The sequence below is a fragment of the Rhinolophus hipposideros genome (genome assembly GCF_964194185.1).
Source record: "Rhinolophus hipposideros genome assembly, chromosome: 12".
Classification (NCBI taxonomy): domain Eukaryota; kingdom Metazoa; phylum Chordata; class Mammalia; order Chiroptera; family Rhinolophidae; genus Rhinolophus; species Rhinolophus hipposideros.
The window spans coordinates 1413806-1428085 of NC_138058.1; the positions used below are offsets into that span (position 1 = coordinate 1413806).

At 52.8% G+C, this 14280-nt stretch overlaps 1 protein-coding gene across 3 annotated transcripts in view; it reads right to left on the reverse strand.

Moving 5' to 3' along the window:
- Positions 1-1010: 1010 nt before the first annotated feature.
- The window catches only part of NCAPH (non-SMC condensin I complex subunit H), a 38778-nt gene continuing 25508 nt past the window's right edge, over positions 1011-14280 (reverse strand). For all 3 annotated transcript variants that reach the window (XM_081069703.1, XM_081069704.1, XM_081069702.1), the window contains 9 exons: positions 11834-11982; positions 11167-11273; positions 10714-10836; positions 8214-8324; positions 7012-7194; positions 6290-6400; positions 4713-4804; positions 4286-4361; positions 1011-1511 (listed from right to left, as the gene is read on the reverse strand). In XM_081069703.1, coding sequence (XP_080925829.1) covers positions 1452-1511; positions 4286-4361; positions 4713-4804; positions 6290-6400; positions 7012-7194; positions 8214-8324; positions 10714-10836; positions 11167-11273; positions 11834-11982 — 1012 coding nt within the window. In that variant the 3' untranslated portion in view covers positions 1011-1451. The remainder of the gene's footprint in view (positions 1512-4285; positions 4362-4712; positions 4805-6289; positions 6401-7011; positions 7195-8213; positions 8325-10713; positions 10837-11166; positions 11274-11833; positions 11983-14280) is intronic.

Genomic DNA, 14280 nt, shown 5'->3' on the forward strand with positions numbered 1-14280 from the left:
TGCTTGGTCTTATGATTTCACGGAAAGGCCACACTAGCCCACTTACTTGCAAACCCACTTATTTGGGTTTTCTATTGCACGCAGTCAAATGAATTCTGATACAGCAACCATGTAAATGGAAGGGGGCGCAAAGCTTGGGAGAGGCAGAGTGGTGGGCAACGCAGGCCACTGAGGAAGCTGGCACCACCCTGGCCAGTTTTATGGGCCACTTAGCCTCCGCCCAGCCCCCACCATAGAGGACTGAGCGCAGACCCCTGGTCAGTCCCATCCCCAGGAGCCCCGGCCAGAGATGTGCTGCTGGGTGTGGGCGGTCATGGGGCATGTCCACAAGTCTCACCCTCGCAACAGAGCAGAGCAGGTGACGTGTGGGACAGTTCAGGAAGCACACTCCTGGGGAGTGTGGGTTACTTGTTCTTCCTTTTGTTTTCTGAGTTAGGAGCAAGTTCTTCATTATCAGGACTAATCACCAATTATAGACTTCACTGCTTCCGACCTAACATCCAAAACGAATGGTGAGAGGACACTGGCGGAGACCCAGGACCTGCCAGGTCAGACTCACCCGGACCAACACCTGCCAGCACTGAGCCTGCGACCTGAGCAGCACGTGGCACAGTGGCTATGAGCAGACTGCAGAAGCAGATTTCCTGGTCCCAGGCTGAGCGCTTTGGCAGTCAGCTGTCTGCCGTCCACAGGTTCCTCGGCCTCTGCGTCCTGTCTCCCCACTGTGAACGTGAGAACAGTGACATGCTTCTCTGTGAACAGCGATGTGAGGCTAAATGGCGTGCCCTGCAAGGGACGCAGGGGCCACTTGAGAAATGTCAGCAACTTTTACAGCCATCACCCTCCAGCCAGTGACTTCTCCCCTTCACTCCGTTGGGACCCATCATCTCCACGTTTCCTGCCTCACACGGACACTGGGGTATCTTGTCGACCTACCAAGACTCTACCTCCTTGAGCCTAAGGACAGGTCTAAGACTTATCTAGTGGGTACTCAAGTATTTTGCCAGCATGATATTTAGAATGATTTTATTTTGATCATTATATACACATTTATAAGTATACATGATGTCCTTTATGTACATGAATTAGGTAGCTATTAAAGGACCACTAATACCTACTGGGAACTCATTTTCTACAAGAGTCAAGTGTGGAAAAGAGATCAATTTAGGAGACTAAAACCACACACGGACAGTGAATGGTACAGGAACGCGCCCTTGCCCTCTCCTCCTGCCTCGTGGTCACCACAGGGCAGAAAGCTCTAGTGGAGGGGGGAGCTTCCGGGTGCCGGTTCACCAACTGTGAGGGGCCGACGGGGAAAAGCGGGAGACAAATGGGCACCTAGGAAGTTGGCTATCGCCTTGCCACCAGCCCCACATAATAGCACCCCGAGTGGAGGTGTCCTGCTCACTGAGGAAGTGACGAGCCCCCTTTGCTGACTTCTCCCGGCGAACTCAGTCCCCTTGCATCACGAGAACATCAGAAAGGTCCTCGGTTCCTTGCAGCTTTAGGTTCTGAAGGAAGATGAAACACACATGGATTCTGGCACACCGAGAATGCAGGTAACAAAACAAACGCTAATCCAGGCAACAAGGTAGTGACTATAGTAAAATCCTGTCACAGCAAATGTAATTTTCCTGATAGAGCTGGTTCCAAATGCTTGACAATCGCAGGGGGAAAGCAGCGAGCAAGCCTTCTGTGCCTGACTGCGGCAACGATCTGCATACAGGGCCCATGTGCTCAACGGCCTGTGACGGGGAGGCCACCAGGAGCCACAGCATGTTCACGGACTGGCTGTGCGTGGCCTCTGGCTCTGCCCCCTCACGACCCATACCGCCCTGGGTGACGGCCACACAGCCGCTCTCCCCCGTCTCTGTGCAGGCCTTTTCCCACGCTCCTACTCCATGACTTTTCCACCAGTCCCAGGAACGGTCCCCGCAGTACCTAACCAGCCAGAGCCCCTCTTGCCTAGCTCACGCAACCCCACACTGGGCACTGGGTGGGAAAGCTGCCACATGTTGCCTTCAGCAGCACCCTCCCCATCACCCCTCCCGGACTCTCCAGATGGAAAGCTCAGCTCACACCTCCCAGGTGTGACATCTGCAGCCTGGGGTCCGGAAGTTGCTAAGGTATGGCTGATCAGTCACATATTGCGGGCACTCAGGGCCAGTGGCCATCAGGGGGTGCCAAGCCCCATCACAGGCATATGAGGGGCTCGTGACCCAGAGGGGAGTGGAAGCGCAGGAGGAGGCATTCTAGTCGAGTGTGGGGAGGTCCTCCTGGTGGTGCTAAGCTCTGCTGTCACAGATCCCTGTAGATTCTCATGGATACTCTCCGTGCCAGTGACCATCAGATGGTCTCCAATAGTCCAAAGCCAGGCCCCAGAAATGGCCTCAGTGCTCTGCTCAAGAGGGCACGGTCTGGGGCCACCTCCCTATGCTTCTAATGCCGACAGTCCTGTGGCCCCTTTCAGAGACTCGGCGCATCACAAGGGACAAAGCTGGCATGGCCAGTGGGGGGAGCGGAGCAGTGCTGGAGCCCCATCACCGACCCCAGGAGCGGTGGCTACTTGGGAGTCAAGAGAGGCCCCCAAGGAGCTCCCACAGAACGAGGAAGGATTCTGAGGCCACACAGCCCAGAAAGCACTCTGCTTCCTGGACTGTGTGCGGGGGCACCCCACGTTTCAGGAGTCTGCGTGTGCTAGGAGAACACACCAGGGGGCCCGCCAGCTCCGTCCATAAGGATGGTGATCCCAGGCCCCCCCACCGAAAAGCTCAGCAGCGACACTTGGCAATAGCAGATGGATGGGGGGTAGCATGCCCCCTCCTCAGGTGGGGGTCCTCTTCAGAGCCACCTGTGGATTTCTTGTCAGGATAATGATGTATCCTTTTCTTCTTTTTTTCCTCTTGACCATTCTTTCCTCATGTAGTTGGCTTCTGCCATCAAACGCCTTCGGACGTGTCAGGAACCACACAGAGACACTGTCACCTCCGTGCCCCACAAGCACACGACTGCTGCCCAGGACACTGCCTGTGACTTGTGCCTGAGTCCACACCCAGCCACCACGGCTCCTGGCAGCTGAGCTGGGTCATTCTGCTCAGGCCTCAGCCGTTACCCAGCCTGGTGGTGACAGGCCCAGTGGTCAGTCCCACCGTCAGGCACATGCAGCTCTTGGTCCCAGCTCTCCTACATCTGTCCCTATCCCAAATCAAAGGGACAGTTTCTTCTTCTTCAGTGAGGTCACGGGCTTAAAAGTTGGCAAGAGAAGTGGCCCCTGATTCCCAGAGGCAGATCTCTGGGACTGGCTGGCAGCTGTGCCACACAGGCCATCCTACTGGGGACCGTCCCTGCTTGGGGACTGACAGTCAATGCAAAGCAAAGGCAGGCCTGGGAAGCAGAGCCAGAGGTCAGGCACCGGCACACAGGAAATCGGAGTGCTTCTAGCAGCACCCCAGTTTTGCTACCATTCCATTCCGACTTAATCAACCCTCTCCAACCGTGTATCAAGGTTCACACAGCTGTCACACTCCGACAGCCACCTCACCTGCGGGGCAGGGCCCTGCCCTAGAGGTTGAGCGTCTGCAGTGGTGGCAGCTGGGTGCCCCTGTTCCTAGTGATGGTCACAGCATGAGCTACAGCCCAGCCCACGGTCTGCTCCTCTAAGTGCCAAAGTCTGTGTCAGGGACCAGCTGCCTGGGGACACTAAAGGAAAGCAAGTTTCCGGTGGCACCGACAGGCCCCTAAGAGCATGGGTCTCCACCTGCTCTTAGAATAACTGTCCCACAGCTCTGCTGGCCGGTGTGGCCAGCGAGCGGCCTGGCATACTGTCACAGGTGGCATTTCTGCTGTCTCCCTCCTGTGGCAGACAGCTCCATTCCTGACTATCGTCATTGCTCCTGGCGGCCCCACCTGGCTGGCCGGGGCCTCCATCAGTCTTTCTTTTGCCCTCAGCTCTCCCCTCTTCTCCATCTCATTTCCCACGTGTGTTGACCTTGGCATTGGCAGGATTTGGCCTGTAAAGCCTTTGCCACCCAATAACGTAGACATACTGTATGTTTCCTCGTTGGGAATGGACATGTCTAAACATTCCCATTTGGGTCTTCCCAATTATTTTCACTGCTAATCACTGCTGATGGCCTTTTCCTAAGTTCCTTCCCGGGGCCAGGTCAGCCCTCTGGGTTGAGGGGATGGTGCCCCTGTACATAAGGTATCGTATGAGGTCGCCCATGAAAACACAGTGGAAACAGGCGGACACAGACAGAATACTCCATGCTAACCAGTCACCCACCTTCTCATTGGCTAAGTGCAGGAGACAGGCGAAGGCCAGGGGTACAGAGAGGTTCTGAGCCATGGTGGGGGGCAGGCTGGAAGACAAAGGGCAGTGTTTAGCTAGGTCACTGTGACTCTATCAACAGGAGCACACACATCCCATGAATCAGCTAATGAGAAACAAAGACATATTTCAGATGCATTTCCTAAGCAGGTTTTTCCAGTTTCTTATCTGGAAATAAAACACCTCCTGTTGCATTCCAACCACTGGTGCAAAAAAATCCCGTGAAAAGTTGGTGTGCGTTAACTCATTTATCACTGCAGGGAAGAGACAGAACACCTGCAGATCAGAACAGCACGTGGTGTGGGGGCCCGTGGCCCGAGGAGCTCGAGCTGACGCGCCCTCCGCGGGGCCCTGACACCAGCCCCCGGTGGCCCGCACGCACCTCATCTGCAGGTCCCTGGTGAGCCCGCTGAGTGCCTTGTCGCCAGCCACCTCCACCGGGGCCCCTTCGTTGCCGGTCTCACTGCGGTTGGCCTAACAGAGGGACATTTCCACATTAGACATTTGGGGCCGGTTCACTTTTGAGGGAGCAATATAAACGTACAAAGTTCTATCTCCAGAAGGAAAACTACATCGGAATGAAACCAAGACAATTTCTTAGCTGTTTTCAAGGAAAAGCCTCCATAAAGGGACTGACTCACTGCCTCAGGCCTGGCCCATGACACCAACATGTACCGACCGTACCAAGTATTGGTAAACGGGGTGTCAACAGCCAGTGGGACCCCAGTGAAGGAAAATGTACAAAGAAAGCAGGAAAACAATGACAAAATACTGACAAGAAGCCACAACCATGTAGCTTCAACTGGAGCATACAGCCAAGGGCAGCATGGAATCCATACCTGAAAGCACACTCGAGCTTTTCACTTAAGATACACACACTCACACACACACTCGCACGCACACACACTCACACTCGCACACACACACACACACGGATGCCTCCTTGTGAAGGCAAGCAGCTATGAAGGGGTATTATGTCTGGTATTTGCACTGAAACAACTCTGAATGATGATGACACATGATGACACAGGGGACAGGACTGGGTGGCTAAGCTGGGTGGCAGTACTGGGTGGCAGTACAGGTAAAACACTGATCATTATTGAAAGCAGATGTTCACTATACTATTCTATTTTCTCTCTACTTTTGAATATGGTTGAATATGTTCATAATTAAAGGTTTTTAAAAACATAATCCTTTAGCTAACCAGCATCCTTGCAGGACAGGGTATTCTGAGTCATTCAAATTTGAGGTTCAGCAGCGTCCCCTTCCTGCTTTTTCAGAAGCACGTTTCTCCTACATTTGCGTCCAATCCCATGAGTTGCTAAGGCCTCCTAAGTAGGACTGAAGCTCCGACTGAAGCTCTATCTGCTCTCCCAGGCTACACAGCTCAGGGGCCTCAGTCAAATCATGGATGTGGCAGAAGGTACGCGAGAACGGGCTGAGTGGAGCCAGAACACGCCTGAGCAGAGGGGCCTGACGGGGGTGAGGCTCTAGCTAACGGCAGCTCCGCGCAGCTGGAACGCAGTCACCAGGTTTCACCTGGCCCTGAAGGTGAGACAATTTGACAGCATAAAAACTGTTTTCTCACTTTGCTACTTAGAATGCATTTCCCCAGTCAGAACTATTAGCTCCACGCGCTTACACACCACGTGGCACCTGACGTTAGAATGTGCTATCCACAGGGCCACGCCAACTGCAGCGGCACCAGCAGCACAGACATGTCACCGTGCTCTGATCCGCAGCAAGCTTGAGGAATCCACATGCAGCCTCTCGGCCACCTGGTGTGTGGCCGCTGGTCACACCCCCTGTTCACCTGTCAGGTGTGACACCCCCGCATTTCTGAGTGACGCCTTCTGCGTTAGCGCTCTGGATCCGGGAGCTATGGACACGGTGGCCCCCCGCTCCCCACGCAGGGCGCCAGAGGGGAAGTGGAGCCCATCACCTCTGTCACCTCCTCACCTCGCTGGCTGGCGTGGAGAACTCCGTCAGCAGGCGCCACATGCTCTGCTTCAGCTTTTTCATGTCCATCTTTTTGGCTGTCTTGGCATAATGGATTTCCATTTTGCTTACCTGCAAGAGGTATGTGACAGAGTAAAACTAAGCAAGGGATAGAAACATGACCATCAAGGCATTATAGAACGAACCTGGAGTTCAAGCAAAGAAAGAAGCGCGTTGGAACCACGGCATCACGGTGCTGTCTTCAGACACATGAAGATAGAGCCCCTCATTTCAACCTAAGGTCCTCTTGGTCAAGTACAATCTACCACAAGGCTCACCGGGAATTCCAGTGGAGAGAAGCTCAGTCAACCTACTGTACTTGACAGCCTGTCACGTGCTCTGAAACAGACAGGTGCCAGTACAGAGCAGGGAATAGGGACTGAGGCCGGTCGAGGCTTCCGGAGCCACACGGCGAGCCCCCCACTCAGCAGTGCAGCCTGCCTCACGTGCTTCGTGTGACTGGCTTATCACGACTGTCAGAGACACGGCTCGTTCCACACACCAAAGAACCGAACGAGTGTCAGTTCTTCCCCCGCAGCCCTATTTAACAAACAGCCTCTACGAGAGCAATGGGTTAAAACCGAGGAGAAAAACTCGAGCTCAGACCCATGAGACTCTCAGCCAGGAGGCGAGTGACACAGGTCCCCGGAGACACTGCGAGACAAATTCTCGTTCCATCTTACCTTGTGCGGCTCAGCTACCAGGTCTGACTCCTTGTAACTTGTGATGTCTGCTCCTCGGACATGAGGTGTGTCACTGTTCTCTTGTGTCGCCTGGGGTGAACCGCAAGGACAAGCTGCGAGTTCAGAGGTCCCATCTGGCCCCACAAACAAGTCATCCGACTCTTCATAATCACTGTCAGCAGCCTGGGCGAGGAAACAGTGGTTCAGGTCTGGCTGAAGCAGTGGGAGAGGCTTCAGTACCCCTGAAACAGGCTCCGCATGACACGGCAAGAACAGAGTTCCTTATGCCGAGTCAGCCCAGGGTGGGCCTCGAGGAGCTGCTGGCTATCCTCCCAAGGGAGGCGTCTGTTAATGAAGACTCTAGAGTGGGATTCAAAAGGACGCAGTCATCACAACAGCCACAGGGTCCCCTGGACTTGCAATGAATATAGGGCTGCCTTTCCCGGCAGCAGGGCTCCCGGGGGGAGCCGGTGAGAAAGGCATCCTTGGCCGAGCCCAGTGGGACAGACCAGCTGTGTGGGGTGGGGCCCAGGAACGGTTTTTCACTGAGCTCTCCCTATGAGGCTGTGTCTGCTACACGTCTGAGAAACATTGGTCAGGAAGTCAGTGTGGGTTTACAGTAAAATATAAAATCCCAAGCCCACTCCAGGTGAGAAAATAAGGGGAATAGCTCTTCTCCCAATTGTCTCCCCGCTCCCCACGTGCAGGGCCCCAGAGGCGACCTAGTGTTCTCCCGTTACCCCCACTTGTGTCTCAGGAGCGGACTCGCTGGAGGGACATCGACGTTGCCGGGTCTGGCTAGGCCCTAAGGACGAGAGCAGCGTGTGCGAGTCCACTGCGAGAACCAACACACGGCTACAGCCTGGCCTCCCGAGCCCACCACGTTCACCGTCTTCTCATGTCTACAAGGATGTGTTTTGTCTCCCCGACTGAAATATCAGCTCCTAGGGCAGGACGTGCTCTTTTCCTTTGAAATCCCCAAATGCATCCGAGTGCTTTGCACAGGCTAACGACCCCACCACGTGACCGGGGTTACTGGATAGTGTCTGCTCTCCCAGCTTAGAGGACGGTCAACAAGGCAGGCCAGGCCCCTGGTGCCCGAGGCAGGGCAGGCATGCACACGCCCCCGCTGACCAGCATTTCCTACGGCCTCCCACCACCCAGGAAGGGGTGTAGAGGCGAGCACAGAGCTGTCCCCTTACCTGTAACCCAGGGCAGAAATTGGAAGTGTCGTTGGGGTTGTTGTAGTCATAGTCCCCAATTTCCTCATAATGCTCGGTGTCCTCCCTCTGGCCTCGGGCTGACCTAAGTAACTGGGTGAAGGCAAGAACAACTGCACACAGCAATTTCTAGAAAAGTGGCCACAGGTAGGTTGGGGAAATCACTGTAGTTCCGCTGCTCAATCTCCTAGAATTTGAGGGTTATAAGGGCCCCGAGAAGTCACCCAATGCAAGCAACTCTCCAGCTCCATCCAGGGCAAGCCCAGGTCATAGGGCTTGGAGCCTCCACCGCCCGAGTGAACCAGAGCAGCTGGTTTGCAGTTCGGTCTGCACACGATTTTATTTGAAAAAGCATTCCTACACTAAAATCGAAACTGCCTACAAGTACCTGAAAAGAAGTCAACCTGCTGCTCGAACGATTCTGACAGAACACTCACTCCCTGATCAGTGTAGTTCACAGGCAGCCTGTCCCGTCTGTGGGCAGTCGCGGTCCCCACAGAGCTACAGAAGAAACAGCCAGCTCTTCTGCCTGTCACCACTGCTTCGGGGGCCTGCCGACCACAGCCCTTAGATAGTTGCAGGCCCTCACACCACTCACTTGGGTGTGTCTTTGGGGTGAAGAAATGGGATTAAAGGGGCGTACACTTTACACATTCAATATTTTAATGCAACTATGTACTCCAAATGCAGCCCCTTTCAAAAGTCCATGTTTTTGCAATACAAATCCAAAGATAATATTAAGCAATAGACATTTATTGAGTTAAGAAAGGCCCATCGTCTCTCACGGCTCCTCAGATAACCCAGTTTCTAAACGCCCTGGACACACTCTAAATTGTGTGAAGGAATGGTTCAGAAAAGGTACGTGAGCTGCTCCTGTCTGGTTGGCTGCTATCGGAAGCCCCGTTAAGATATTAAGCTGCTGGCTGGCTGATCAGTAGAATCCAGCCAGAGCGTTCACTGCCCAGTGTTTACCACGTGTGCCCAGCGTCTCTGCTGGAAGGGTGAGATCGTGGTGCCTGTGCCTGCCACATGTGGGGAAATCTGTTCCTGTGGGTGATCAGAAGCAGCTCGAGGCTGCGCCTGGCCTGGTGGGAGAGGCCTACCAAGCCCTCAGCTCGCTGCAACTGGGCTCCACAACTCGGCCTCAGGGCTGCGATTCCTAAGCAGAGAACTTGCTGCCAGCATCCAACCAATAGACATGGTAGCCATAATTGCTACTACCGCAGCAACTTTGTATCTTTTTCTGCAGTTTTATTCTTTTTTTTAATTGCAGTATAACTGATGTATAATGGTGTGCTAGTTCTTTCTGCATTTTTAAGAGTACAGTTGAGCCTTGAAAAACATGGGTTGAAACTGTATGGGTCCACTTATACGTGGATTTTTTTAAATAACTACTGTAACTGTATTCTCTTATGATTTTCTTAATTTTCTCTAGCTCACTCTGTTATAAGAATATAGTATATAATACACATAACGTACAAAATACATGCTAATCAATTATTAAATTATCAATAAGGCTATCAGTAGTTAAGTTTTTGGGGAGTCAAAAGTTACATGTGGATTTTCAGCTGTATGAGGGGAACAGTGCCCCAATCCCCACTCTGTTCAAGGGTCAAATGAATGAGCAGTATTGCTTATAAAGAAAATTATTTCTGTTAAATGAGCAGTATTGCTTAGAAAGAAAATTATGTCAGGGTTTCTAAAAACAGAATGTGGGACATCAGTGAAATCAGGGAACTGTATTCATAAGACCCATGGAGGAACAAATAAGAGGAAATGTAGACTGTTTGTACACTCGATACCAAAGACTAACAGAATCAGGAATGTGAGGGAGCAAAGGTCCCGACCAGACGAAACCTGCATGAGCCACTGCCAGTCACCCTGGAGACAGGGACGTGCTCCCAGCATCCCAGAAGAGCCACAGGCAAAAGCCGTGAACAGCGACTGACTGGGGTGCAGCATGGGCAGTCTCAAGAGCTCGTCCTGCCAGTCGCAGGGGAGCCCGCTGGCTGTGTGCTCAGGTACTCGGCACCTCCATTGCCCCAAGGTCACAGTGGGCTCCCATCTACACCTGGATCACGAGGAGGCCACGTGGGCCACGTGGGCTGGAGAAAGCGCCTGGCTAGTGAATCCACAACTTCAGTGCAAAAATGAGGGAATCAAGAAACAAATAACAACTTGTACAAACCTCAACAAAAGATTTTGTTTATCCCCTTAGCATATCAGCACATGAGCCCGTGGCCAGCCTTCTAGCCCCAATGGTGAGGAATTTCCAGATTGAGAGGGTGCACCGATCCTATGAGCGTTTCCCCTTTACTCGGCCTCACCCGACCTCCCGGTAGGTGCCCTTGGCTCACACCCCGCCCCCAGGAGAGGAGGCACAGCCTGACAGTCACACTACCAGCCACCTGACAGCTCTCATGCTGGAAACAGGCTTGACGACCACAGCGGCCTCGAGGAAGCGATGACCAGCCTTACTTACCCTGGTGCCCGGTTTGAGGTGCAGCCGGACGAGATCGTCAGTCTCATAATGGAAGTCTGTCGGGAGAGTGGAGGACCTCCAGCTCTGGTTCTCCAAAGTGGACTTGGTCAGGATAGTAGGAGCCTAGCAATTACAAACAAACAAATAAACAAAAAAGCGGTTTTTAGGCATCTTTAATGAAAATGAGAAAACCTATTCTTTTTTTGCAAGGAGCTTGGGCAGGGTATGGGCAGCACTAATCAGCCATCAGAGTTCCAAGTTCACATTCTAAACGTGATTCTCTCTGCCACTGAATTTGGTACAATTTCTCGATTCCTCTACAAATTAAGGGACACTGAAGCCATCAGTTTAAGAGTTAAATTGATAATAAACGTTTAAAAATCACATCTAAAAGGGAAGGAGGAGTGCAGAGTAACGTAAGAAAGTACACGCGGTAATAGACGCAACACACACCTTTGCTTTTCTAAAACAGTCGTCCAAACCGGTGTCGTCGTCAAAGTCGATTTCAAATGCTTTCTTTGTGCTCTTCTTTCTGTTCTCCGACTTCAAGGTAGCATCTTCTACAGAAACGGACACAGATGGAACACTGCTCACCTCTAGGGCCCAGGTTATTTCCTCAGCTCACAAGACGCACCCACAGCCTCCCAACCGCCCCGAACAGCACTGGGAAAGGGAAATCACACACCTGATTACTTCCCTTGTAATTTCTGTTTTTGCTAACAAAACACAGTAAAAACTATATGCTAATCAGCCCCTGCTTTTTGTTCAAAGACGGACTGCGACACACAGGAAGCTGCCACAACCCCCTTCAGAGCCCCGCTGGGGGCTGCCTCGCATGGGCCCGAGTCCACTGGTCATTCCCACCTACGGCCACTGTGTGAAGTCACGTGGACACTAGGGGACAGGACCAAGCCGTGAGCCCAGCTCTGGGGGCTCTTCCTACTCAGAGGCCTCAGTCTTAACTGAGCTTCCATCCCAGGCCAGCTGACTGTCCGCGGGAGGCTGGCTCGTCTGTGTGCTTCTGACCAGGGGCTGCAACAGAACAGCGACCGGCACTTCCCGTCCTCAGCTGACCCGCCGGCTGCTTACCCGTAAAGAAGTTCTACCCACAAGTACATACGTTTGTGTCGGGGTCTGAAGCGCCAGTGCTCCGGCCCAGCCCACAGCGACATGGTACGGGGACTGAAATAGGAATATTCTCCAGGCTTCATGGAGAGAAGGGGGCACATGGTCCTGATGTCTGCATCCCCCAGGGGGATCATCTCTTCCCTGCAACACATGGAAGCACGTTTTTACATGTACAGCCATGTCCACGCCAATAAGCAGCAGCGTGCATTTACATGTAAACGGCATGTGACGTGGCTGAAGACCACCTACCTGCTTCTCCACAACAAGCAACATCTCTGAGAAAGGCCAATACAAATGCTTCGGCATCAACAACCCCCGAGCTCTGACTTCATCAAAGCGCTGTTTCTCTTGATAACAATATGATCGTATCTACACAAGTACTTTGGATGTTTCAAAGTGCTTCGTAAAAGCAAGTTTACCCACTTGAGAGACAAGAAAACAGAGGTGGAAAGAGGCTGTTTCCCATGGGATGACCCAGCGACTGAACCGCCAGAGCTGGGATCCGACGGGCCCTGCAGCCCAGCCTCGGTCTTCCCTCCACAGGCTCCGGCCACAGGCTCGTACTCCTCTCCTCGCCTCTCCACCCTTCCACACAGGAGGGCTCCAGCAACTCTGTTGCAGTTCCCTACAACCGAAGATGTTACGCTAATTTATGTGCCTCAGATGTTGGGGCCCCTCATAATCTATCTGGAATTCATCCTTCGCCGTGGAAGGTGTCTCACTCGCCAGTCCAGCATGGCAGTCTGGGTGGGGTTTTCGCCCTTCCTGCGAACTACTAGAGCGTGAGGTAGCTTCCTCCTACGGGCCTCTGCCAGTCAGTAGGGGTGTGAGCTGCTCCAGTGCCCTGTAAAGGAGTAACAAGGAACCTTCAGAAGGCAGGGGCTCTTACCTACAGTGAGCCACACATGGAAATCCCCTTTTCTTAGCCTGATGGCATAAGCTAAAAATACTTTAAAGGGGACTTTGCCTGTATCTACAGAATCTTTTTTAAAAACCAAGGAACTGTATCTGCATGTTTATTGTGTAACTCAAAATTAATTTAAAAAAATCAAAATACACACAAAAAAATCCCATCTCTAGTCTGCAGGAGACCTAGCCTGTTATCAAGCGCACTGCACTGCCCTGCGAACCTGAGGGCGAGAAGATGGCTTCGGCAGCACCCCCACTCAATTCTCACGGGCACTCCATTCGTTTCGGTAGCCGGGCTGGGAATGAGGAACTGATAGGCAAAGCTATAAAGAGCTTGGCTCCTGTCCCAAGTGTGTGGGCCCCGGCTGGACGGCGGCCCTGGAGGCTTCGATGCAGCCGTTTAATAATTCAGTACGGTACTGAGCGGCAGATACCACAGTCCCCACTCAACAACTAACCTAACCACAGTCTACCGCTTTCGAGGCCCGCCTCTCCAATCCCCTGGAGGAACTCCATTTCTTCTTCCTGCCCCCTCGCCCCCCTTCAGTTTAGCACCAGCTCAGCCTGCGGGTTAAAGGTCTCCTCCAGCTGGCCCCGCAGCAGAACCCCTCACACAACCCCTCACTGCAGCCCAGACCAGGAGGGGCAGGCTCTGAGCTGTGCGGACATCGAGCGCTTCCTCAGGGGCGAAGAGCTCCCCTTTTTACACTGCTGCTGCCATCCAGGGACAGTACCATAGGCCTCCCCCCGACACGGGTATTTACAATCTAGCACCGTCCCTACCCCACCAAGCTAGAGAAGCACTTGAAGACCTTCCAGTGCGGTGCATGGTTTTCAGCCCGGGTGCGCAGAATCGTCACCCAGGGAGACCGGGGAAACGGTAACACAGTGGCTGCCTCACACACTGTCAGCTAACGGCTCTGCATGGAGCCTGCCACCCGTCTCTCATTACATGCGGCCAGAACCTCTTAACCTTTCTGAGCCTGTTTTCACATCTGTAAAATGGGGCAAACAAGACCTAATTATACGATTGTTGTGAGGTTTAAGTAATTACATTTTATGTGTTACAAAAATCAGGTGAGATAACACAGGTAATGAGGAGCTGAGTAAATATCAGATATTACTATTCTCATCGAGTCCCAACCTTCGTTTTACGGATGAGGAAACAAAGAGCCCGGAGGATGAGGCCACTTGCCCCACATCCCATGGCCAGGTCCAGTTCAGCTCCAACACCTACTGAGGGAAAGGCCAGCACCATGCCAAGGGTAGGGGACTTCAAGATGGACAGAATCCTAGACTAGAACCTAAGCCCTCACCCCTAAGGCACTCTGCAGGATGGAGTCTAAGATTTTGTTCTGTCTGGAGCTGGGGAGAGAAATGTAGCTCAAAGGAACTGTCTACGATCCTAACAAAGTAATAAAACGAAAGTCTCTTTGCTGCCATCAGGCACGCAGATGTCAGCGCATTGTTTAGGAAGAGTGACAGCTCTTCTGACACCTGAAAATGTCCCACCAAGCTGCCTGCTATTTC